The sequence below is a fragment of the Centroberyx gerrardi genome, chromosome 10 (assembly GCF_048128805.1).
Source record: "Centroberyx gerrardi isolate f3 chromosome 10, fCenGer3.hap1.cur.20231027, whole genome shotgun sequence".
Classification (NCBI taxonomy): domain Eukaryota; kingdom Metazoa; phylum Chordata; class Actinopteri; order Beryciformes; family Berycidae; genus Centroberyx; species Centroberyx gerrardi.
The window spans coordinates 13830295-13858149 of NC_136006.1; the positions used below are offsets into that span (position 1 = coordinate 13830295).

At 43.0% G+C, this 27855-nt stretch overlaps 2 protein-coding genes across 2 annotated transcripts in view; one reads left to right on the top strand and one right to left on the bottom strand.

The window, feature by feature from the left end:
• glb1l (galactosidase, beta 1-like) overlaps nucleotides 1–27855 on the bottom strand; it is a 180371-nt gene that overhangs the window by 3089 nt on the left and 149427 nt on the right. Inside the window, exons 2-6 of the mRNA XM_071918386.2 lie at nucleotides 1873–2080; nucleotides 1192–1361; nucleotides 951–1101; nucleotides 192–252; nucleotides 17–111 (exon numbers count right to left, since the gene is read on the bottom strand). Of these exons, the coding sequence (XP_071774487.1) occupies nucleotides 17–111; nucleotides 192–252; nucleotides 951–1101; nucleotides 1192–1361; nucleotides 1873–1938 (543 nt within the window). The 5' untranslated portion in view covers nucleotides 1939–2080. The remainder of the gene's footprint in view (nucleotides 1–16; nucleotides 112–191; nucleotides 253–950; nucleotides 1102–1191; nucleotides 1362–1872; nucleotides 2081–27855) is intronic.
• The window catches only part of myo10l3 (myosin X, like 3), a 57896-nt gene continuing 45926 nt past the window's right edge, over nucleotides 15886–27855 (top strand). Inside the window, exon 1 of the mRNA XM_071918347.2 lies at nucleotides 15886–16154. Coding sequence (XP_071774448.1) covers nucleotides 16134–16154 — 21 coding nt within the window. The 5' untranslated portion in view covers nucleotides 15886–16133. The remainder of the gene's footprint in view (nucleotides 16155–27855) is intronic.

Below are 27855 nucleotides of genomic sequence, written 5' to 3' on the forward strand. Positions count from 1 at the left end.
CTGCTTAATGCTCTACCTGGACACTAATGATGTTGCCCCCGTTGGTATAGAGCCAGGGCTTCACTTTCGGGAGGAGAACTGCCAGCCAGTTGTCAACTGCCTGCAAGTAATCTGGAGCAGAGGAAAATAAATCAGTGGCAAAATGAATAAATGACTGACGAAGACAAGGGAGGGGCATGTCAACATTGTACCTGTGTCAGCCGAGCGAAGTATGATGTTTGGTTTCTGGAGGAGCCACGCTGGCAATCCACCCTGAGGAAGGACGACACATAATGTCACTTCAGGTAATATCAACAAGAGATAGATTTATCAGAAGTGGGGCATTTTATCAAGTGCACAGCAGCAGTGAGAGGATGCAGATAGATAGACAGACAGGATGCAGCGGGAGATCATGCTTCAGATCTCTCAACTAGTTAGCTGGCTGACAGCCAAAGGAGGTTGTCACATCACAAGGCAAAGTCTGCTGCTTAGTGGTGCTCTGCATCAAAATATCACTTGACTGTCTGAATTTTTGCCTCACTAAATGGTTTGTCTCATGTATGGCAAAATACTAAAGCAGTGGTTCTCAACGTGGGGCCCGGGGACCACCAGGGGTCCTTGAGGAGGTTCCACGGGGTCCCCCAGCAAATGAATGAATTGTTAAACTTCACCATTATTGAATTTACAAGAAGTTAACGCAAAGAATGTAGAAGAATGACTATTTTGATCATAGTTTCACTGTTTTCTCTCTACCTCTCTACAGATAGTCATGGAAATATGGACAAAATCATATCCAACAATAAATATATTCTCAGATTTGGGTCTGAGAGACAAAATCTCATCAAATGGGGTTCTGTGGCTCTAATGTGGACTAAATAAGAGGTTCTTGATATGAAAAAGGTTGAGAATCACTGTATAGGGAACATAGGGAACAGTGTAGGAGATTAGAACAGAAGGGTAAAATTTCTCACCATTTCCCACTCTGCACATATGTAAGGTCCTGGGCGCAGGATGACCAGGAGGCCCGTCTGATTGGCCACGTCCAAGAAATGCTCCAGGTCTCGGTCCCCTGTGAAGTTGTGCACCCCCTGTACGGACTCATGGAAGTTCCACGGCACATATCTGCATGGAACAAACAGTGAACATAGTTAAGTTATTACAGTATGGTAGAGAGGCATGGCCCAGTGACAGTATCCCAAGTGTTCAGCTTACATTTGGACTGCATTAAGCCCCGCCATGTACATCTTCACGAGCCGATCCTTCCAGTAGTACCGTGGGATCCTGGAGTAGTGAATGCTGCCTGAGATGTACTGGAAAGGCTTCCCATCTTTTAGGAAACAGTTGTTCTTGTAGTCTATGGAGAATGATCTCTCCCCACACACCTGCAAGAGAGGCACGGTACAAAGGGTCTGACTGACACAAAGCATTCAGCAACAGGTAGAAGTGAGGCTGTAATTGCTATTATTCCATTTAAGTGTCACCAATTTGGACAGATATTATCACATACTATGACAATGCTGTAATACTATAATTGGCAGGGGTTCATACATGCCAGAAACACTGATCATTAACAAAATAAAAGTTTCAGAGACATCCAAACATTCACAAAAATATTGCACTCTAACAAAGGCCTGTGTACTGAAACAAGAGGGTGCGTTTTTAATCCATTTTATGAGGAATTAGCCAAGAAAATATATATATATATATATATTTAATTTTCAAGGAGGATTTGCACTCGTCACCTTTTGCCCCATTCTAAATTTAGCACTTCTCTAATTTAACTATGAAACCAAGGCAAAAGAAGTAGAAGCAGAAAAAGTCACAGGGTCTACACATTTAGTAGCCACTAGGCGAATAACGTTAACTATAAAGTAGTTTTCATTTCTTTCTTACCAAGTTTCCATTTACAGCTAAATAGGCAAGGTTCACTGCAACGAAGAACAGGATTTTCACAGCCATGTCCAAACCTCCCTGTGAGGAAAGGCCTACAACTAGTTCATAACAACTTTGTACATTACGACTTCATCCTGTATTACTATAACTGTGCGGTCCTCATCCCTGTGTCGCTCTGTTGACTAGGGAAGCAACATTATCATACGACCTCTCCGCTTCAAAAATGGCTATCATGTGATTTTCTCACTGGTTATCTGCAGGGTCCTAAAACCCGTCATTTCACCACAAACCTATCCTGGCATTGGATGGAGCTGATCCTCTCATCTTACTTAGCAATGAACTCTGCCTGATTATCCCCATATTGTAAATATAATCAGTCAGTTATTTCACTAGTGACCAGTACACGTGATCACTTACAACAAGCCTAGAAGACTGTAATTTATAAAAGGAAATGAAGGATAACAAGATAAACACATTTCCTGGAGAAAATGTGTGGGTTAGCTGAAACCAGGTGGAAGTGTGCTTGCTTCAGCTTGAAATGAAAAAAAAAAACCCAAAAAATAGAAAGAGTTAAACTTTTTAGAGTGTTTACAATTTGGCCACCAGATGTCACTGTTCACTCTTCACCATTAATTTCTATGGAGAAAATACGAATAAAATGTAAATATCTCAAAAAGTGTAAAAAGTATCAAAAAGTTGAATACACCAGCAAATCTCCTAAAGTACTCAAATATTTGATAGCTGGAATGGAGTCTCTAGCTGAAAGTATGTAAAAATAGCTATAGTCCATAGTTTGGAGAGAGTAATATAAAAATATAGTGGGTATAGCATGAGTATAACCCTAACCGAATAAAAGTATATCACTGTAAGGGCAAAAACAAAAAACAGAAGGCCACCATATCATATACTGCTCTCACATAAAGCTGTCATATAGGCAGACGTTTGACAGACACTATGTTGGACTGAGAACAATTACTATTGTGCTTGGCATGGCAAGATAACAAAGCAGCCAGTTCAGGAATGGTTTGCTTTATTATATACTGTGTGTGTGCATCTTTTCATGTTGTTTGAATGATGATCACATGTGAGCCTTCGGCGTTGATTGTAAACATAGGTCAAAGGTTTATTCAAAGATTCATGACTGTTTTGAGAAGAATTTGGGTTTTTCGATTTCCCCTAGAAAATTGCTGAAACCCTAACAGAGAAAGAGACATGACATGTCATGAGATGGTAACAGATTTTATGTTGGTCTAATTATAATAAATGCATGTGTAGATGCTCTCCTGATGTGAAATGAAAGATTGTGATAACGTCATATACTTTAAAGGACACAAGATGGCGCTTGAATACCTTAATGGGAAACAAATGATGCTGGTAGTTCAGTCTGAGATGAGAATTTATGGATCTAATCTCAAGACAGATTTTAGGCATACCATGTTTTAGTCTTAATACAACAGGGAAATATAGTATTTTTTTCAATATGATTATATTTTATTTCAAAGTTGACAACAACAACAACTAAAATAAAAAATCAAGCTCAATTTACCACCTAATGCTGGGAACCCATGAGCTATTATACCAACTAGTCAAACTCATCCAGAAAAGCAGTCGCACATTTATCATGTGCTTTGCCTTTGTCTCTACTGAGATGGACCAGTACATTTTTAATCTAGCATATCTAATATTTAAGATTGTTTGATTATCGACTCAAATATTGTCATGAAGGTATATTTTTCAACACATTTACTTACATTTCTCCATTAAAACAGAAGGACTGTTCTTGCCTTGTCACTTTACCTGAGTCATTTGCTTCCAAGTGTTGTGTTGAGACACCAAAAGAAGATCAAAGAAGATTCCTTGACCATATCTCCTCCTGACCCGTATGTCATTACGGTCACAGAGAGCTCTAAGTGGAAGTGAAGGGACTGATGTGGTGGTGTGTAATGGATCAACATGTGGGAACAGCAGTTTGTCTCTGTCTATCATGTAAACGCAAATCAGTTAAATCCTGGTAATGTAGGTTAATAATGCCTGCATTAGCCTGCTCAGCCTGTCGTCCCATTCATATGGTAACACACAGACACACACACAGACACACAAAAAAGAGACACACACTTACTTTTATAGTACGCTTTTACCCTTTTTTCAGTCCCTCCCCCCAGTAGTAATGACTAACTATACAGCTATACAGTAATCTCATTTCCTGCACTGCCTCTCTACTCATCTGTCTCCATTTTAAGTGTGTGTGTGTGTGTGTGTGTGTGTGTGTGTGGGGGGGGGGGGGGGGTGCTTACAATCACTAATGGCAACTGATCCCAACTGCAGATAGGACAAATGCCCTGGCTCTCTGGCTCATTAGCCTACTGTCAGACGCAGTTAATTGTCCTGGGAATGGGAGGAAAAACGACATGCACCGGTCTTGTAATTTTGTTATGAGCGTAATAGTGCCAATACCCTTTAATGACAGCGAGCCCGTCAATATCCCGGCTTCGAATCCCCTGAGCTTGTGGAAAATTGTTGTTCAAACCACAAAGAAACTCAGTGACTGGCTAATGCACTGAGGATAGCTCCACTTCTAGCGAGAGTGGAGGTCTCAGGAAGTGATTGAGACTAATATGAACACCAGAGAGACTACTTAACTCTCATTACTTCAGTGGCAGACACTGTCAGTTGTTGACATTAGTTCATAACCCTCCATTTCTCTTGCTATACTGCATACGCTTTTGAGAGAGTTTTTTCAGACTTTAAGTACCGTGCTCAGCCTTTTCATCACTATACAAAGGTACTGACTAGACCTGCCTTCAGTAATTGGAGGGGTCTGCCTCTTATGTGACGGGAGACGGAGAAAAAGAGTCACCTCAGGGAGGGGCGTCACCTGAGTGAAGTCATCTCCCCAGAGTCTGTAATTAGATTATAGCTAATTCATTTATTATAGCTATTATATTCTGCTAGTAATCACAAATGAGACGGCTTGTCCATCACAATTTCATAAGTTCTCCATTGAAATTATATTACTTGCACTTTGTAATGACATTTTAAAATTGTTGTTTACATTCTAGTAAGGCAGTGCCATTGCTAGAAAGATTTGTGGCTCAGAAATAAACATAAATCTGTACAGTCAGAGTTTGTTGACATTGAACTTTTATTTATTAGATCGTATCGTGGTTGTATCGAATTGTGAACCCCATATCACGTATCGAATTGTATTGTGAGATAAGCATATCGTCCCATCCCTAGTTAATATAGTGGCCTACATTAGTCTATAGAGTAGACTATACAAGACTATAGAGTAGTCTATAGAGTGGACTATATAGTGGACTATATAGTAGACTGCAGTCTATAGAGAATGAAACAAAAAAAAAAACACAGCCTAAAGCTTTGAGTGGTATATGGCTTGCTGATTCAGCAATGTTTATCTTTGCCAAATGTGAACATATAAGGAAATCCTCATAGATCATTGGGGTACCTTCCCCAGAGGTGAAGCCTAAATGCTGAGCTGTCTGTGATTCACGCTGTTGAGTCACACGGTATGAGGCAGCACTGCAGAATGCCCCACAGGTCTCCGTATCAGTACCATGGAGAATGTGCCCCTTCTTACTTCTCAGGCTCTGAATGGCCGGTGAGTCACAGCTGAGCTTACTGGTGGCTAAGGCTAATACTCTGACTGGACTCTGAGAGGGAAATGTCCCGAGTCCTCACTCAGTTCTCAGAAACAAAACAATGGACAATGACAACTCAATTCCCAATAATATGACAGGAGTCTAGTGGCATGTTTACAAGGGTCCTATGTATTTTATGATGATTTTTCACATTACTTTAAAGCACGTCACAGCGAAAAACGCTTGTTGAGTGACAGATAGCCAGGGAGTACGTTCTCACTGTGGGAGCGTAGAAATATGAAGCTCTAAAAACAAACAGGAAGTTGAGAGGATCTGGGGGAGCATGGGAAGTGTGTGTGAGCCGGCCCTCATGCTTCAGCCTCGAGGAAGGTACGGGTCTAAGGGGGAATGTTTGTGGTGAGATATATTGTGAAACCCTGCTGCTCGGAATCTGGTTCAGGAAAGCGCAGCGGACCCAGGGAGGTCGGCCATGGTTGATGGAGAATCTTTAGCCATACCAGTCACTGTGATGATGAACGGCTTTTTCCCATCCCTTTTTCCGCCCTTTTATAGGAATGTGTTGGCCAGCTGCTGAAGTGGACAGCTTATAATTGTCCATCCATCAGCTTTCACAAGCATATTCATGGTTTCAGATTTAATGGTGACACTTTCTTGATTCTTGATCTTGAAGAAGGCCGAAACGTTATCAAATAAAGAGTATTTTCTATGGAGCTGGAGTGTGCGACAGCTTTTCTTCTTTTTTTCTCCTGTTTACCGCCAGTGATCAGCACCTCTCTACAATAAGATTTTTTGGTGTGCGTTATCTCTCTACGATATAAAATTTGAATCACAAAATCCTTGCTTTTTATGCAGAATCTTTAGTTTGTTTTCAAATTTATACGTACAATAACAGCAGTGGAAAGTTTTCCTTCATGAACTCCTCTACTGGAAAAACACGTAGAAGGCCCTTGCAGTGACCCTTAATAGACACAAAAAACAGCTGCAATTGAATCTACTGAATCGTTATCACTTACATAATATTTTTAGCTCATCATCTGTTGCTTGTACCCCTAAGACAAATAAAGAATTTGCCCATACTGCAGGCTAAAATGTTGACAAAGGTGTGAGTAATGCTTTTAATTGGAGACACATTGGCTCTCTGATGTTCCAGCATCAGCCACATAATTCAATAATACGTGGCACCAGGATCTGTCATTGCCCATATTTACACATTATTGTGTTGCTGCCTGGAAGAGTGATCCAATATAGATTGAATCACCTCTATTTGATGTTATTGTTAGATGTTCCGTTTCATCTCAATGTCCACTTTTTCTCTCCTCCTTTTGCCATCCATCTAACCTAAACCAAAACTGATTCGATCAATTTCATCCCCTCTCCCTCCCTCCCTGTTTCCTTTGTTCCCTGGGTGTGTCCACTTCAGTACTCCACTGCTCCCCTGACACCGCAGTCCCCGTCCCGAAAAACGAAAAAGCAACACCCACATCAATTCAATCAGTGAAATTGGACAATATGAATCATTACATCATGTGCGTGGTTGGCTTGACTAATCAGCTGCTGCGTGGCGTCTACTCTAAATAGCAAAATTCACTTAACGTAATGCTTTGGTCTCAGCTAATGGGTGTGACCTCTTTGGTATGCTTTTATCAGTAGTTCAGTTATGGACATGACACATTTAAAATTCCAATATTACAATAAAGTGCCATCATCACATATTCAGAAGAACATTTTCCAAAATCAGAGGCTTTCAAACATCATGTTAATCATTTTAATATCAATTTAATGTCATTATTTGCAAATCTGGAATCTCTTACACTTGACTTTACTCTATAAACTGGTATTTCCATAGCAGAGCTGCGATTTTATATTTGGTATGTGGACTTTGCTATTGGATTGAATTTGGCAGTGTGACCGATGCCTTTGAGCAGAAATGGGAACATACAAAGACTGCTCCCCAGGCGGTACTGAGGGTGGGTCAATGCTTGTGCTTGTTGTTCAGCTGGCAGTCAGGGTGCAGGCGACGCATGGGTGGGTGCTCTTTACATAATCAAACCATCTCCAGTTAAGTGATTATCATGGTCTGAATAAGAGTGAGAGCTCATGGCTGCAGAGAGACTAATCAAACAGTCACTCTCAGTCAATGGGACCTCCATCACATGTACTCAAGCCAGACTTAACCATTATTTGACATGAGGCTGCACAAGGGTCCTCCACCCGACCTAAATGACCTTGCTTGAGGGCTTGTCTGCCAGTGGGAGGGTCAACACAGGCTCTCTGTCTCCATTAGCGCTCCAAACATACAATTTCTCACATGTCATGCTCCATTTTCATGCTCAATCACACTTTCATATAATGGAGCCAGTAGATTCATCTGAAATGATCTCATGACCCTTACATGGTACTTTATTTAGGGCAGTCCATTAAAAAAAGAAGAATTGCTTTCATGCATTAGGTATATCTACTGCATGTCTGTTGGTCTGGTGTCAGTGCCACTGCATGAGACCATTTCTGCAGCCACACATCTTGCCACAAATGGAGCACTTACTGTAAGGGCTGGATGTGGAGCCAAAGACTGTGCAGCAGGCTGTTGTCTGTGCTGCCTCCAGGCTCTGCATTTTACGGCTCTTATAACGCAACACTCAGCAGACCTTTTTCTACCATACAGTACACTCAAAATACAATCTTAGTTGTTGATTTACACAAATAGGGACATGTTTCTATTCCATTGGCCCTTATAACCCCATTCTCTTTATCTTCAGGCCCTCTCAAAAATCTTCCTGCCCCATGCGATTTCCACTGACATGATGAGAATGAGAGCAGCTGGTTGACTGGGTTATGGGTGAAGGACTGATAACAGTCCATTATGAAAACATACTGTATCAGGCACGTGCAGAGGGGGGGGATCTGGGTGCTTGGGCACCTGCCCCTTTACCCTTAATTGAACAAAATGCCCCTACCAGTATAATTTTATTATTTTATTTTAGGCATTTTCCGAATAGTTAATAAATTGTAGCAACACGAGTAAAACTATTTGAGCAAATGCAAAACACAAATGAGATCGTCTGCACAGTGCATTGCCCCTGCAGCCATTACTTAAAGCTGCCGATATATCACATATCCTGCTATTATTTCTTAGCATGTAGGCTGTCAGTGAATCAATGTAGCTAATTGAAATTTGGACCTAATTGACTATTGCTAGCTAGCTTGATGCTACTGCTAACTTTCTTAGCCCAGTAGCTCAGATTCACTCGTTTGCTAACATTATCGGCCTGCGAGGCCGAGAAGAGTGGCCTCCGCCAAGAACTGGAGGAGCAGGCCATCAAGTTTAAGGCCTGTGAGGCTGAGGAGACCCTTCGTCAGGAGAAGGAGGAGCAGGTCGTCCAGCTTGAGGTCGAGAATAAAGGCCTTTGCCAAGAAATGGAGCTGATCCAGAGTAAGATGGCCTTCTCCACAAACGACCTGGCTGCTAAGCTTAAGGCAGAGCAGAAGGAGAAGGAGTTCCTCCTCCAAAAAATGGAGGAACTCAGACATCGCCACAAACAGATGGGCCTCTCCACCTGCCAGCAGGCCACTGAGCTTAAGGCTTAGCAGAAGGAGAAGGAGGTCCTCCTCCAAGAAATGGACGGGCTTAAAGAACAGCTCCACACCAACTACGAACAGGCCATGAAGCAGGCCTGTGAGATGGAGAAGGCACACCAGAAAGAAATGGAGGAGCTGAAAATGTTCCAGAAAAAGGAGGCCTTGAGCAACCTGGAGACCATAATGCTCAGTGGCTCAGAGCTGCTTAAGACACTGGACCAAAAAACCGAGGAGCTGAAAGGCTCCGTGCAGAGAATACATTGAGCTTACCATCGAGCTCAAGGCAGAGAAGGTGGGCCTCCTCCAAGAAATGGAGAAACTGAGGATACTCCAAAAGGGTTAGGGTTAGGAGTTGAGCATCCAGGAGCTTTCAATCAGGCTCAAGACAGAGAAGGAGATGGAGGTTCTCATCAAAGAAATGGAGGAGCAGGCCATGAAGCTCAAGGTCTGCATGGAGAAAGATGAGAAAGAGCCTTCCAAAATGAAGAGACTGATAACGCTTCTGACCCCAAAAGGGAGGAAGAAGAAAAGGGAGAAGAAACAGGAGAAGATGGAGTCCCCCACAACAACTCCAACATTTGACTTTTCCTGAATTACCTCAATAAATTGAGCACATTAACACCTGTGCTCTCTCAGACATACACACACACACACACACCAACTCCCGTTTACAACCCACCATCCCCCCACACACCCTAACACCCATTTTAAACCCACCCTCCCCACACATACCCTAACTTCTATAAAATAAAATATCAATTAAAATAATGCTCTTCCTGTATTGTTTTATTCCTGTAGAGAAGTGAAAGTGGCACTGCAGTCAACATTTTTAAGACAGCTGGACAGAGACAGTGTTGTAGAGAAAATATAGGCTAGCTGTATTGGATCTATAGTTGTTTTAATGTTTTTGACGTATGAATTGATTGTCTGGTTCTGCAATTTAAATTCTGTTGTCAAACTCAAACATGGAAGTGGAGCTGCTACATTACTCTACATTTCTCTCGTCCTCTGAGAGAGCCAGAGCTGTGTAAAAGACACTCACAGCTCAATAAAATCACCTTCAGAAGAATCACATACTTGAATACCCTTTTACTTACCTGATTATTTTTAGTGATTTTCTATTCTCTCTATATTTAGTTAGCTAAGTTATGTTTGTTCATCTCATTTTATTGACAGTGTATACTGTGATTTTGCTACACAGCATTTATATGACTACTAGTGTTCCACCTGTGTATATAGATCTACTGTTCCAGTTAAATCATACAGGAAAGCAAGGCCTCCACAGGTTATCAATAAATTCAATATGGAACACAATGATGAACAGGTACAGAAAGTATAATATTGTTACTGAATGACACTGAAGAAACTGAATTAGACTTATTACCCAGGTTTGAGCTCTATACATGCACATTTTTTAGTGTTATAGGGCCACAAATTTCTTGTTTAGGGACAGCAAAACCCTGGGGCTGACCCTGGTACCTAAGTAATAATAGTAAAAGTACTTGTTTTGAAGAATGGTACCTTTCAGAGTGTATTTTAAGTATAAGTATTTTAATATAGGTCTAACTGCTCCATATACGGTTGGGGAGTCTAATAATGCAACAGATTTTATGAGCTTATTGTATGTTTTGCATGTAAAACCTTATTCTGCAAAGTAACTAGTAACTCCAGCCGTCAGATAAATGTAGTGGAGGAAAAAGTACAATATTTCCCTCTGAAATGTAATGGATGAAAAGTTTAAAGTCTCACTAAATGGAAATACTCAAGTAAAGTGACACATTTACTTCAAATTTGTACTTGAGGTACAGCACTTGAGTAAATGCTCTTTCTGAAAGAGAAATATACTTTAATTTATTTCAATGTGAGTTCAGAATCATAAATAAAACATTAATCGTAGAGTAAGAGTTGGTATCCAAGTTTTGATTTGATTCATCATCCCAGTTATTTTAACCTATTCACTGATGTTTATGTGACATGTTAGAAAGTGTCCATGCCACTGAAAGACACACTCTTGCGTAACGTGTGTGTGTGTGTGTGTGTGTGTGTGTGTTTGCGTGTGACCTAATTCAGCCTAAATTAATATTCACTTGAACATAGTTGGGGGGCTATATCAGCATGCACTTATGCCCCCCAAACCCAGGTGGCTTCAGGTTGGTGCGGGCAGAAGAGGTGCCCCTTTTTCATTTTTTGCCCCTGCCCCTTAGAGAGTCTGTGCACGCCACTCTACTGTATGCAAAAGCATCAGAATCAAATTGCCCCCGATGAAAGCACAATGAAACAGCTGGCTGTTTTCAGCTTCACGCTGTTGAAATAAACATTTAGTATTGAGCATTATATCTGTGTGCAGCTGTCATCCATTTCTTGAGGTTTAAACTGTTCAGAGTTCATCAGCACCAGGACATTTTTGTGTTCATCTGCAGGGAGGACATTGGGGAAAGAACATATTCTGCACCAGGAGGCAGTTGGCAGACATGACACTCAGCTGATCATCTCAGTCTGTGGTATGCCGAATGTCTCCTTAGGAGTCACACTGGTATGTAGGGTCAGAGATCTGTTTTTCCAACAGTAATTGAAAACCCCTAACACAAAAATAAACTGTGACATGTGCAGTCTCCCAAATTCCTCCCAGGAATTGATTTCAGTAGGAACAAAGCGGAACAAAGTGCATGGGTGTGGAAAAAGTTGTAGATGAGGAGGAAACTGAAATGATTTCTCAAGGTGTGTGTCATGGTTGGGGGTAATTTTGGTTTTGGTTCCACATCTGTCACTATTTTGGTCCCAGGTAGGTTGCACTGTTAAACCTCTTTATTATTTATAATTTAATACTAGGTCTGGTACTATTATTGGTTCTATTATGGGCACGAAATTAGGCTGAATTCTCTTTCTTGCATTTTTATTTTCTTAGACAGTGGTAGCAAGTTTCCGGCTGCTTTCCACTTCTATTGCAGAGTGTAGTGAACAAACTTCAAAAGCATTACTTACAGTACACCTACACAGTTGTTCTCCCCAGTGGATCTAACCAGCATATGTTGAGTTGCAGCTTGTTTGAGGCATTGTGGCAAGAGTCAAGACCAGCAAGTCGTGTGATCCTCCTCCCCTCCCCCGGTGCCTCTGGGGATCTTTACTTGATGACCAAATGGATGTTTTGTTCTGGCTCTTTGTCCCCGCCTCAGGTGAAGTAGAAGCAGGCTTTGGTTTCACACACAATCCACTCTCCGCCTGGCAACTACAATTTCACATGTGGGGTAGAAGAAGGGGCTAATGAGTGACTCATTTAAAGAGCAATTCATTCTCTATTGTTTAGGCCTGGCAAATGCGTAATGGGTAATGCTTGGTCTGTGCTATGCTGAATACACTCAGCGAGTCTCCATGTGTACTCTCAGTCACAGAGTTGGGCTTCCATCGCTGATGTTGGGATTAAGGTCAGTTCACCTGGGACAGGATGAGGACTATCTCTGCACAAAGCTGACTCTGATATCATTATTGTTGAAGAACCGGTGGTTAACGGATACGAATAAAAAATTAAAATGTCCCTAGCACTGTAACTGATAATACTTTTACATTTGAACTGTAGGACATAGAACTTGAATGTCCATGTAATTGGATCCATTTTTTTTATTGGCAACATAAAATTCCAAAACAAAAACATGTATCACATATACTGTAAACACCCCTATTTTGCATTACAGCTGCATCCATATGTGATAAAACTATATGACGCCACGTTTCAAGGTTTATTAGTCTATTTCAGCAAAGTCAGATAAAAGAAACAGAGGTCAGAGAAAATAAGATTTGCTGGGAATTAAGTAAAATTGCATTTGCAGTAAATTTAGAGTGAGTCAAAGAGGAGAACCTGTATGCTATTTGCTTTAAAGTAGCGACAGGCATTGATTGATCTGTGTGTCATTACAGAGAATCAGACCGGCTGGTGGACTGTCTGGATGGGAAATCAGCTGGTGCAGAGAAGCCAGGAACTCTGTCTCTTCTCTACACACAACAAGACTTTACTGGAGCAGGCTGCCATGAGCAAAATGTCTCTGAGTGGTAGTCTGCATTGGCACTGGCACAGGCATTGCTCAAGTATTATTCCCTCTGAGTCCTAATAGCTCAGAGTACTGGAACACAAACAACACAAAACAATGATTAGGCTGTTCTTATAAAAGCTGCTATTAACCTAATAATCAAGAAACTCTAACTCGGTATTAACCTAGACAAGCTTGTCAACCTCAAGCTGTAAAATGTGAATATTTGAATGAAAAGGGAGAGGTGAAAAAAACAAACTGTTTTCCTTTAGCTATGAGTCCAGTTTCCCTTAGAGGTAAAATGGAATATTAGTAAAATAAATCTCATATTGCTATGTCAACTTAATTTCTTTCCTTGGAAGTAGCATAGTCTTGCAGGAGTATTCTAATGCTAAGCTACTACCTACTGTTGTTATTTACATTCACGAAACATGTCTACATCACCACATCCACCTTGACACCACCCATTCAAAACCCTGTGACTGGATATTTTTGGATCAATGTTTCTCAAAGTATGAATGGAATAAAATTTGCTTAAATCATGTATGATGTGTCCAACACAAGACACAATTCAGAAGTGAAGAAGATTAATTAGTTTCCTTTTTTATTTTATTTTACTTTTTTAAAATTAGGGTTATGCTTTACTAGAGAGTTTACAGTAGAGCAAAATGAAGGCCAGGGAGGGGGATGAAATGCAACAAAGGCTCAATTCACACCTCTAATGTTGCAGTTACATGGTATGCAACCTAACTGACCAAGCAACACTAAGCAACACGACCATAAGGATTGCTGGGTCTCAGTAAAACGATGCCCCTCTATTATCTGTCACACTGACAAGACTGATTACATAACAGACTGCCGACAATCTGCCAGGCTGGATCCCTTGCATGACTATCTCATGCGGATTTGCTTGTGTTTTTCTATCCACGGTTAAGCACAGGTCAATGACTGGATGTCTGATCTTACTGGCACAAGGATCCAGATTAAAACACTTGTCTCTTCTTTCCTCTAGGGGTGCATCAGCAGAAATGAAGGTATAGGCTTAAAGGACAATCAGTGAGATTGCATCTGGCAAGTGTGGGGGAAGTCTACAATAAAAAGGATGAGATTCCAGTGCCATATCTTCCCTGATTAGTTTGCCAGCTTGCATGCAATATTGAGACGGATGAATGTCTAAGAGCACTTAGCCAAAGATCAAAGACAGAGGAAGCATATCGCTGTTGTTGGGTGAAAAGCTTGTATCGCCAAAATGTCAGCTTTCAAGAACTCAGACAAAACAGCCTTGGTTTTAGCTGGACGGTCATGCATTTTTGAATTTATCTAATTGGTTTCATCAGCCCAACAGTGACGATATGATGAATTGAAAGTACTTACTTTGATAACAATAGTTGTTTTTGTTTATTTTTACATTGTGGGGGGACTGCACAGGAGCGACACGACTACACAGTACCACAGATATGTACTATAGCCTACATATACAGCCACCCCATGCCTGGTCTTACAGAGAGTAAGCAGTAGATGTGGGGAGGATGAGTAAGGTTAAATGGCTACAACTGGATTTTGGAATATGAGCCTATCCCAGCTAAAGCACTCCCAGAGATAACCAGAAAATGAGCACTGTAATTTCTTCATCTTTGAATAAATCTGCCCTGTCCTGGTATGACATCACATCTCCAAGAATACCCTAAAGGCAATGGCCTGAATGACAGAGTAGTCATTATATTTAAATGGCTTGGATTTGAAGGATTGTTTTTAAAACAAGAGAGAGGAGTAATGGAATACAGCTTTGATGAGAACATAGACACCAAAATCATCCATGTGCCCCCAGCAGATTGTTTGCTCCTCTGCTCCATGCTAACGCTTTAGCATACGCTATGTTGAGTGATAGTAGGCGCTTAGCTTCATCACAAAAGTGATAAAATGAGAACTTATAGCAGCTCTAAAGTGAAAATGGTAAGCAATCTTAAATTATATGCAGAGAAGTATGGCAGTAAGGACCCTACTTTGCCTGTTTCCATGGGAATGACCAAAGTAGACAATATGAGACTGTACAGCAGCAAAAGTGGCTACATCAGTTATATTGAGTTAGGCTAATAAGATTTTATTTTTTAAGATTTATGAATTTACAGGTCATAGCCTATAATAAAAGCCACTAACAACATTTTATTAGTAAAAGGTCAGTCTTCTTACTTTGGATAATGCTAGTCACCTACTAGCCTATATGCTAAAGTGTTAGCATGGATTAGGCTACTGGAGTGAATGATATGTAGCCTAGGCTACCAGGGACACATGGATGATTTTGGTGTAAATTAACCAACGGGCCAAATCTCCCAAAACAGTATTTACTGTCAAAGAAGAAAGAAATGTGAATGAAAATGTTGTGGGACCCAGTTCTTTACAAGCATGACTAACACGAAGGCCTCTGCCTCTTCCTCGGCAGTTTATCTTTCCCAAAGGAGGAAGTCAAAAAGAATTGTTACCCCTGGTATCCTCTAGCATTACAGCATATGCTTAACTCATTGACCTGGTTACCTTCATTTGGACATAAGTCCCACCTTTGATTACCCCTTCCTATATCTTCCTGGACGTGTATTCTTGTTGGAAAATGTAAGGGGGGAAAGCAGGGAATGTGTGCATCCTTCTAAATGATTAGACTCTTTGTAAAAAATGGCCATGAAGAGGGCGTATGCTGTGGGAAGGACTGTCGGCCTCAAGCTCCGCCTCTATGAATAATATGCCGGGTCCATTGAAATGGCTAGACAGGAGAAACAGAGCAGCAGAGCGGCTTCCCGGGACAGGGAACCAGCGGCTAAAGAAAACAACTGCTGAAGTGTCAAAAAACTGCAAAATGGCTCGTTTCTGACCCACACGGTCTTCCCGAACAACACCTAGGAGGGGACACGCGTCGGGAAAAGAAGACGAACTTTTAATTTTCCCTGAGCTTGCGGATGGAAAGCATTTGGGAATACATCTTCCTCTCCTGCGCAACTGTGGTACCCTGAACTCAGACTACAAAGGGGCTTGAGGTCGGGCATTGGTTAAAATGGATACATTCTTCTTAGAGGTAAGTAACTTTTTCTATACCAAAGATTAAGGATGGCTTTTTTGTGACCTTTCCTTTCAGTGGAAGTCCTGAATTATTTTAGGAGCCCGTCGGTCTTTGTTAACATGCTGTGCGCGTTTCAGTGAGCCCAGCTGGTTTATGCTCAATACCATTTTAGCCTCTCAAAGTGCTTTTTATAACTCTTCGCATGGCAACTACATAGCAGCAGTCCATCCCGTTGAGTCTACTGTATGTGGTCTTTGTCTAGTCTACTCAGTAAATAATATAGCCTAGACAAGCCGGGTGACACATGGTGTGCTTGCAGCGCAATGGGCTGGTCTACAGGATGCAGCTGTAGTGTGAACTTGATGCTGAGAACTTATTAAAGCAAGCCCCAGACACATTAAACTCTACTGTTGTGTCCTGCACGAGTTCTACCTGACTTTAAACATCTCCCACACAATCCAGCCCAGATAATCTCATTACCAGCAGATGAAGATAAGCAGCAGTAAGTGTCTGAGCTCTCATGTGACATCATCACTAGCATTCTTGATGTTTGTTCTTTGTTTTTTTTTTGTTTTTCTTTCTGTATCTTATTTTCATTTTTCAAAGAGAATCCAACAGTGGGTTGTCTGTAAAGGCACTGAGAGTGTGTGCCCATGTATTTCCTTTTGGTTTGCTTTGTCATCTCCAAATCAACGCACACACACACAGAGAGAGAGAGAGAGAGAGAGAGAGAGAGAGAGAGAGAGAGAGAGAGAGAGAGAGAGACTGGCTAGGTCTGATTTGTCATCTCCACTCACAGACTCAGACACACAGAGTCACACAGAGAGAGAGAGAGAGAGTGTTTGTGTGTGTGTGTGTGTGTGTGTGTGTGTGAGATGTGTAACTCCTCCCCTCACAGTCGCTCCATTCATCTCCTGTACCCCTTTCCTCTAGTCCAGTGTCAGCAATACCTGCCCCTCAGTGATGAAAGTATTGGAGCCACACAGTCGACACCCACTGACTTCCGATGTGGGAACAATGTTGATTTGGGAAGAATTAAGCCTGGCTCTCACCTGTTTCCATCCATAGTTGCTCCATGCTCTCATTTTTCTCTATCCTACACCTTGGCAATAACAATAGTATTGATTTTTCTTTTTCAACATATATGTGGCTGAGCATTTTTCAATATTACACTGGGAGCAAGACTGTAAAATCTGCAATAACATTTTATTTTCTTTGCACATTTTATTGATCCAATTAGTTGTTGTGTTTTTTTTTATTATACATTTTTCTGTTAAAGGGAGTAATCTATCCTATTGAACAGATAAAAGAATTCCATTAGTCTGGGTTTCAAATGAGAGTTTTAGTGTCACCATGGTCACCCTGACATTTATAAAATACTGGGGGAATCACTGAATACTTGTAATTTTTTGGCATGAAAATGGTCAAATTTAAAGATATTGAATAACGGCACAAAATATCGACTATCAACAACTTCATTCTAAAAATCTCGCTATTGGTGTCATTCTTCAAAAACCCATACCGGTTGAACCCTAGCAAGAATTACAGCCTTTCTATAGCCTATTGTGTAAATCCCCAAACCTGCAGCGGACAGGTTGAGGTGAACTGAATGCTGGTTTATAATCTGATTTTATTAGGATGATATGCTGTGCGTGGAAGGTTATTATTTTGAGTCTCTGCTTGCTTAGGGTGAATCCAGGACTGCAGATTAACCGAAGAGTACATTGTGGTAATTTGGTGCGTGTCCTTCTCCCCGTACCGACTGTGTGAGATTTCCCCGAAGATTTATCTGGCTTCATCCAGACTCCTTTGTCTGTTTTCTGTGGTTGTTTGTTACTTTGCTTCTCATCCAGCCGTATAATCGTCTGTGTTTTTCTGTGTCTAAGAAAAAGCTGAATTTATCTGGGAAGAATAAAGCTTCAGCATGTCATTTGGTGAGACTGTATCCATGTGTATGTTTGAGTGAGATGCTGTCAGAGGTCAGATGAAGTGTGTGATGCGACCCCGCTCAGAGAAAACAGTCTTTATCTATAGTTCGATGCTCCGCAGTCTTTATTTTGTCAGCACATGTAAATCCATAGAACGATCTTTTTAGCATCTCAGATGATACTTTGAATCTTGTATATTTAATTAAATTTGAGAGGAAGCTTTGCATGTGAACAGATGGGTCCACATTGGCAAATATGAGGTCACAGGGGTCAGATACAATGCTGTTGGTACAGGAACCAATCCTGGGATGACTTGACCTGACCACATCATAGTGAAAACATCATAAACATATCATGACTATTCATGAGCATGTTTGTTTTTAGAAGAATTCAGTTGGTAATGTGCTCATTCAAAAATAATCCCTTATTTTAAGGCTTGTATGAATGGAAAGTTTGTTTGTAAATCTCATTATATATGAGATTTGGGTGAATAATAATTCAAGGTAATTGGCTACAACCTGGCAGTGGAAGTGGAATCAATTTCTGCCTCTTGAGCTGATCATTGATGCACAGCTACTGAAGAACGCAGCAGTGACTGTGCTGCTAGTTACACATCTTTATAAAGAAATGAGTTAAACTGAATGATTGAATTGTCCTGGTTTTTGAAATGACTTTCTGTTTAAGGAAAGGAAGCCGGCATCCTGAACACCACAAAGCTACCAGTGTGGATTTAATTAAGCTGGAATTCTGGAATGGAAGTAAGACGAGGATTAAACCGAGTTCAACTCAGTGAAAACAAGTGCAGCGGGATAAATCTCAGTCACGATTCAGTACTGTGTAGTCCGCCGACTCAACCAGTCATTGATTACAATGTAGATGTCAACAGATGAGTGAGTCACGGTCTTTATAAGCCTTTGCGTACAACTGCTACAGCCTTGTTTCAGACCTGCTTGGGTTTCAGGCAACACACAGGACCATTGTTGTCGTACAGTATAACTCTCAGACCGCACCGACTGCCGCTCCTGCCCCATAGATGGGTTATGTTGCGGATCTGAGAGGAGACGGGTTCTTCTACAGATCAGGTTTATAGAAATGGACGCTGGCCAGTGTTTATCAAGTGTCTCAGACGGTTTGTCTCGTGCTAATCTAGAGTCATCTTTCCCTCGCATGTCGTCGTTCGTGACGGTCAAGAGGGTGAAGAGGGTTAGAGAGAGAGAGAGTGAGAGGAGAGGCAGGTAGAGGGGTGTGTGGTCTGAGGTGGTTCCTGAAGGCCCATCCTGTCCCTCAGCTCCAGCCCTTCCTCTCAGGAGCTGACAGAATACCATAAAGCCCTCAGCGGCACGGCCTGACCCCACACCCCATCCATCCATCCTCTGGCTGGGTGTGAGTCACTAAACACACACGGTGCCCAATAACTCCTGCCAGGCGGGTGGATTTGGTCATCCTAGACTTCCCTGCATCAGGTAATATGACTACTATGTATCTTCCTGTTTGTATGGATGTGTGTGTGTGTGTGTGTAAGGAGAGATTTATGTGATGAGGGCCTCATTGGACTGAAGGCCTCTTCCTCTCAAGCATTTATGTATCCTTGTACACACACAGATGAAAACATCATTAGGTCACACACACACACACACACACACACACACCCAAAAAACGAAATGCATCAGACGTTTTACACCTTTGTGAAACATCCTGTTGACGAAGCTGAATCCCAGCTATGTGCATTTCTAAACTTGGTAATCGGTTCCCTTATAGCAGCAGCTGCTACACATTGTAAAGCCACATGAAGTCCTTTACACGCCCGTTAACTCCTTCCTAGATGAGTAGCGTTGCGCTGCACACCAAATTCCTGCTTCTCAGAGGCACTCTGATGCAGGGATTCCCAAATTCCCGGCCCTGACCCCTGAGATTCCCGGTCATGGCCGTCCGTCGCCCCTTGGATTGTGGAACTGTGGTGGCAAGGCTTTAGGTTTCACGCTATCGCCACCACCACCACCCCACCTCATACATACACACACATTCTCCCCATCCCGAAACATCCCTCACAGCCCTGTGTGCTGTTTATGTCTGGGTCTTTGAAGCGGGAGCCGTGGATTGGCATGCTCGGTAAGCATTCTGTGGTGAAACGGGTAATCTGAGAAAGCCCAACCCGCTCCAGAGGGCGAACTATTTTTCTCTTGCGATGGCAGAATCTTTCCTACCCAGTTGTCACTTCCTCCAGCTGCCCCTTTGCAGAGCTGCGATGCCGTCTGAGCTCATCGTTCCTCACCTCCAGCCACGCAGACGGCCGATGGAGTGAGGAAGGAAGTTAGGAAGTGAACCGAGGATGTGAGGAAGGAAGGAAAGGTTCAACAATACAACATTGGCTAGTGGGTCCTGCATTCTTTTCAATCTTAAACTTGCAATGGCTATTGTGTATGATATCCAATTAAATGTGGGCTTTTCAAACAATGCTGTTTAGAGTATTGAGAGTGTTGAACTTGGGGGGGGGGGGGGATTATAAGCATTGTGTTTTTGTGAAAAACAGAGGGAGTTGTTATTAAGGCAGCAGTTTAGGTGTGCGTCAGCACAATAGCAGCAGCTTGTGTACAGTCTGGAAGTGGTTTAATCTGTCACAAGAGTGCTGGGACTAATTACCAACAGGCATTGTCCCACTGCCACACTGAAAAACTGGATAATCCTTCCTCATATTTACGCATATGCCCAGTATTAGGAGATGTGCTTTAGGTTTGCAAACCCAGACAGCATAATAAAAAACAGACATATTTAATTTGGCATCCCACTTTAACACACACATTACAAACAAATTCTACATGTTGAATGCGACTTGAAAGTCTGCTTTGAATCTGGAATCAACTGTTAATAATCTGAAACTGGCCTTTTCACCCCGCTGGCTTGTGTTTAAATTTCTTGTGCCTATATCAGTGACCTTCCCCCTGTCTATCAGTGAGATCAGCGAGGAGGGGGTCTCAGAGTGTGATAACCTCCTGCTGACACCATGCTGTTGACTTTAGCTTTAACCTGCTACATCACCCAGCTCTTCAGACAAAGCTGTCTCATTTGTCCAATGTTTTGCCAGTAACAAACAATGCAACTCAGGAGCTTGTCATCATGCATATTAGCTTTTGATGATTAAGAGAGTTAATATTGTGACAGTTATTCTATAAAGCCACTTGTCGATTTGACACATGTTTTTTTCAACTGCGATTGTTGTCATTGTGTGTTCAACATAATCCCAAGGTAAGTCACATCATGGAGGCTGAACAGCAATTTTGTAGCAGTGGCTGATGGTTCTTGTCCACCCATCGCCATTAGCCTACATAGCTGACCTCCACTGACAACCCGAAGCCTGATTCTGGCATGTAACCCCCATTTGTCACACTCCCTCTGGTCCCTCATAGGGTTAGACAGAAGAGCGATGTTCCAAATGCAGGCAGCTGATATTTTTTATGGGTTCACAAAACACGGCTCACAAAAAACTGACTACTGACGTTCAGTCTACTCTCCTACACCCATCCTTCCTGTCCTCTGTGTGTGTGTGTGTGTGTGTGTGTGTGTGTGTGTGTGTGTGTGTGTGTGTGTGTGTGTGTGTGTGTGTGTATATCCTTATGACGGTGGTCCAGGGTGTGTCATGGTCTAGAAAATAAACCACCTTAGGGCACTTGAGCAAATGACTCTTATTTGACGTCTTTACAAGGCGGTGATAAAAGAGAACATCCACAAACACTGTCTGCTAAATACTGTGATGAAATGAAATGAAGAAACCATTGTACAGTCACGCAGAGTTGTGTCTGGACTTGTACACACATTAGCTCATGGTGGATGTACTTCCCCTGTGTAGTATAAAAACAACAGGGGCATAGAGAAGTGTTAATGTCTTGTTAGTTCAAGTGAGTTGAGAAAAAAAGGACTATGTGAGAGGAGGGACTGAATCTTTCTATTTAACTGCCACTTTCTAATCACATAATTAATCGTAGAACACATTTTCGTTGACTCGCCTGTCTTATTTCTGTCGCCAGAGAGATTTCTGAATGACAAGTTGCTCATGATGTAGTCTGACTGATGGGTGTGGATGCCTCTGTGGCCTACTCATGTTGCCAGTCGCCGGTGCGGTCGCAGCGTGCCACTGGCCGCTGGTGACGGAGCCACACAGTTATGCTACTGAACTGTACTGAGGTCCACGGTCATGAGAGCTACTGTAGTTGATGTATGTAAGTGTTATATGGTATATTTAGCCCCATGTCTCTCTTTGGGTCAAGGTGACAGGTACTTTGTCCCGTGTTAAATTCTCAAAAGTGTTTTCCGGAGCACAGTAACACCTGTCTGCCTCTCCACCTGGTAAATCTGAGCGATATCGCAGCTCTGACACCAATCTTCCGCAAGCACAGCAATTGCTTTTGATCTGTGGCTGCAGCAGATTTGCGTGCAATATATTTGTCCAGAATACTTAACCAGAGAAGATTAAAGTCGATGTTTGTTGGCCATTACCTTGGCTGCCCTACCTGACAGACACTCCTAGCTGGTAATAAGTGTAGCCTAAATCCCTTTGGTTCAGAGGTCTCGCCTGGCAGTTTAATAACCAGCCAACCTGTGATTACTGCTCCCAGCCCAGATGTTGACTTTCCTTTTTTAGCCCCCTATGATTACTGCTCACTGAGGCAGCCTATTACGGGATGGATGAAGACTGTGTGTGTGTGTGTGTGTGTGTGTGTGTGTGTCAAGTCTGTATTCCATCGGCATATGTGTGTGAGCAATGTGTATGTGTGAGTTAAACACATCACAACAACAGCAAGGGAATATAGCCTAAGGTGAAAAATGCTATTAAACATTGTTGACTTACTCATGAAGAGATTAGCACCGCAGTTGTAATTTCAGGACTAATTGCCAGGAGGAACACCCCCACTGGGCCTAACTGTAGCATCCCATACTGCATGAGCCTTAAATGCCATGGCCTTGAGAGTCTAACTGGCGCCTTGGCGCTTAATAGCAGCGTACACACAGCATGGTACAATCTACAGTCACGACCTGTTAGCATTCCCATCCATTCTCTGTCTATTGGATTAGACATCAGTATGTGTGGTGAGGCCTGAGGCCGTGGTAGGAAGATACACTGTGGTACTGAGACTCACATGGAGAGGAATGTTCTGTGTTTATTAGATTCTCAATGTGTTGGCGATCACTCCCACCTCCACCCTTGGCCTGTGCTTCAGGCAACTCTCCTCCTCCTCCTCCTCCTCCTCCTCCTCCTCATTTTCATCCTCAGACAGACAGAGTAAACTAACTCCTACAGGCAGATACAGGAGCTGTTGCACAGTAGGTACCTGAGCACAAAGAAATGTGATTGTTATGCGATTAAGACACATGTTATTATGATTATTAGTGGAGGTGGCAGTTTATAGAATCATATAAAGGTCTCAATCATACTATTGTCTTAATCAGAGTATTGGAAATAGTCGCGTTATTTTGTGCATGTAAGCGTAGCCAGTGTTTCAGCTGCCAAAACAATGTTGACATGATTAGGAAGACTGTTGTATACAGAACATACAACGCACATTGAAAACTATAAAACAAGCTGCTGGAACACAAGAAGGTCCAGAGGTCTGAATGTTTAGACCGTGGAAACATGCAAAGTCAACCTGGGACAGCATGAGATATGAGCAAAGGTCAAAGGCAATGTAAAAAGAGCCTGGTGACCCAGTGGTGGCTCCACCCTGCCTCCAGAACCGCTACTTCACTGGCCCCGCCTCAGATGACACACACACGCACACACACACACACATAAACACACTTCCTCTGTCTCTGAGACTCCTGACTGAGCTGAATTCCTGGAATATCTCTGGGATTCCTGCTGTGTGATCCCATCACAGTTCACAGATGAGTAGAGAGAGGGATAGATAGAGAGAGATAGATGACAGAGAGTAAGAAGGAATGGGAGCCAGCTCTGTAGATACTCTGACTCATGAAGCTTAGCTGAGAACCCAATCAAACATGCAGTAATCGCATCATTTGTTGCCTCCTCCTCCTCCTCCTATCCTGTTGTGGAATAAAAACAAAGTCTCATAACCACACAGGTCTCCTCATTCTGAGCACTAGACACTTTGATCATACTGGAAGTGTACTGGAAGAGACAGTTTGAAAAAGCATTTCCCCACAGGATAAGGATGCAAAACAGGATAATGGATGCTCCTGGGGTCTGTGGCAGCTCAAGAAGCGTTCCTCTTGTTGTGCACTTGAAGGCTTTAAGAGCGTCATTTGTTATGTTAATTCTGTGCACATGAATTAAGCAAAATACTCATTAGCAGCATGGCAGTTCCGCTCCATCTAATGATGATGAGGAAGGCGTCTCCTCCCCTCCCCCCGGACACACACACACACACACACACACACACACACTTACACACACACACACACACACACACACACACGCCAGATTACCTTTGTGACTGGTCCATTGATTGTAGTGTTGCCTACAAATTGCTGCTACACTGCATGTATTTGCTTCCCATTAACCTAGTGACACAGTTGCATTTACAACATCATCAAGGAAATAGACTTTTTGACTATGAAACTGATGAATGATGTCATTCAGACATGGTGGGTTGCCTCCCAGTGCAGATCGTGTTAACAGATGAGGCTGCTGCCTCTGAGCCATCCTGCTGCATCTGTGTTTATATCTGCCTCAGCAGGGGGTTCAGGCAGTTCCTCGGAGTCGAGAACAATTAATGAGCCGCTCCCTGCACCCCTCATCCCTCCTTCCTGTCACCCCACCACACACACACACACACACCATGGATCGGGGGAAGCCCTGTACCCCGTGGGACTCCTCCTCCTCCATTAGCTAATTTCTGATCAGCTGCTCCCTCCATCATTAATTCATACCTCTTCCAGCACAGATGCTGAAGGTTGCCTCTGTTCATCTGATCCCTCCCCTGTCACTCACCCGCCCCGCCCCACCCTGCCCTCGCCCCGCACCGGCCGCACCCGTGCAGCAGGCAGCCATTACAGTGGCAAGGAGCAAACAAAGAAACAAAAAAAAATGAAGGGAAATGCAGAGGTACATTTTTTATATATTCACTGTAAGCCTAATTTCCTCTTTATACCAGTTGGCAAATGCAGACAGGACTGGTGGCAGAAGCAAGCTTGCTGCAAGTTTGAATCCCGGCTCAGAAAATCTGTGCAAGAAAGTGGTTGAGAAACGCTCTCCTTCCCTCAGCAACTACCACCGAGCTGCATTTGAGTAAGACACTTAACCCCCGATTGCCCCAGTGGAGCTGCTCAGCGGCCGCCAGTGGAAGAATAATGTTGTTGTACCGGGTCGCTTCCAAGTATGAATGAGCGTGAAGCAGGGTGCTGAAAACTTTCTCAGCAAAACCATCCCTCGATGAATAAAGGTTACAAAAACATGTATTTGTAACACTGTGATGTGACCTGGCTTGCTGTGATTGTGATATTGAATTTTACCCAGTAACCTCCTTAAGTGGAACACATAGTTGAGCAGTTTATAGGAAGTGAGTGCAGCTTTCACCCTACTGGAAAGCGTGTGGCCAAAGACCCAGAGGGACCTTTGCCCGGTTTAATCTCACCAGCTACTTGGCGGATTCCTCCTCATTCCACTCACTCAGCATCCCAGAGATTTGGGTACAATCCTTGAATTTGGCTCTGGTCCCTTTTTTATGGACAGAACAACAAGTTCCTGTGTTGTTTCTGAGTTACTTTCTCTGTTTTCTCATTATTCTGCTGGGTGCATACGTTCCTGTGATTTTATTGTTTTTGCAAAATCTCAGTACAAACACACTGTAAAAAGAAAAAAGTATGTTTCATGAGGTATGAGAAATCCAGCAGCATATAGCATAATAGTGAACAGACAATATGTTTGGTGTTGAGCGTAATTTTCCTTAGAGGGGATTTAATTTTTGTGAAAATACAGACACACACACACACACAAGCAGACACACACACAAGTAACACACAAGTGTCAGTTTGACTGCTGTTCAGACCTATTAACTGCAAGCCAACCAGTCAGTGTTCTGGACTGCACATCTGTCCATGCGCCCTCAGCGGGGTCAGAAGGGGTTAGTGACTTGGCCTCACGCCTCTGCATTGTTATGATAATGCTGATAAGTCTTGGTATTTGAGGTGCAAATAGGGTGCTGGACCAGAATACAATATAAAAGAGAGATGTGTTGTTGAACAGCTGCTTGTAAAGGAGCTGCAATACGTCAGTGGGCCCCTCACAGTTTTGACTAACAAGAGCTCAACAAGACAGGATAGCCTCTAGGATGGATATCTTTCCCTGTGTTAAAGAACATGATGGCAGACAAAATAAATATGAAAAAATACACAAATGAACACATGCAAGTGGGGCATTTTGTGAGTGACAGGGCAAAGCAGCAAGGGGTGGACTAGTTCCCTTTGGACCGTATCTGTGCACGTGCCTGGTGGGAGCGTCCCTCTGTCAGCTTTATCCTTCTCCACGGCCGGGCAAAACAAATTAGAGGCTTGTCAGGATCCAACAGAATGTAATCATCCCTCGGCCGGGCACGAGTCCTGGCCGGCCGTCTGCTCTGCCGACAGAACCAAGGACCCTTCACCGCCGTGCGCTGGTCGGGCGCTCACTCGCTGCTCCGTGAAACCGCACTCGCATCCAAGAAATAGGCTTATCATAACTAATTGTTCAACCATGTCCAAGACAGGCTGAGTTGATTAGCTTTCTTTTGTTCAGGCTGATGCGATCACCTGATACTGCCTGGGCTCATGCTACGGCGGACAGCAGAGAAAGAGCCATGGCACCTTGCGCCATGTAAGCCCTTTAATATTTAAGGCTCATTAATTAGCAAATCTCTGAGCTGCTTGTCATTATACAAACTGCAGAAACTCAAGCCTCCAACTCTGGGATCAGGCCATTCAGCCTGAGTGGTTCCTGTGTCAGAGAGCATGATGGGACGGCGTGCGCCCTGTTTTGATGGGTCGGGTTACCATTGTCAGCCAGTTCTGCCTTAGCGCTGCTGCACGTGCTCAGTGACATGCAGCATGAGGAATTTGCAATTAGCCTGCATTGGAGATGTTATGGCAGCATTTCAGCTGTGCTTTTTAATGGAGCTATCAAAACATCTGGTGACTGGAGGCTTGGGAGTGGAGTTGACTGACACCTGATAATTAAACCCAACGAAAACTACTTTATTACCATAATGAACAATCTCCTTTTGGGGGATTATGCGAGCACTAGTTGCACTGTTTCACTGGTCCAGTGAGAATGATCAGCTGTGCTGCAGCAGGTGATTTAAGTCTGGGGGGTTGACACTGGGTTTTTTCTGTGTGTGTGTGTGTGTGTGTCTATGCGAGCTGACACCCATGTCCCTGTGCGTCCCAGCTGGCCTTTGTTTGGGGTATTTCCGCCTGGTTAACCTCTGGGCTCTCAGGCTGGGGTGGGAGCCTTTGTCCCGGCTCAGTGACGGAGCTCCTGAGGAGGGAGGGAGGGGACGAGGGGGAGGAGCCTGGAGTTTGGTGGACCATCTGTTGCAGAGACAATACATCTCTACCTCACCCTACTGCTTCATTCGACAGCTCTTAATACACACACACACACACACACACACACACACACACACACACACACACACACACACACCAACAAACATTTATGGGCACACACAGACAGAGGCACAAAGACACAGACGCATGCACAAACACACATCTGGTGCCTGGCTTTCTTGAGCCCTCTAGTCACTGGAGCAAACCCTCCCCCTCCCTTCATCCTCCCACCTTCAATTTTACCAGCTGATTCA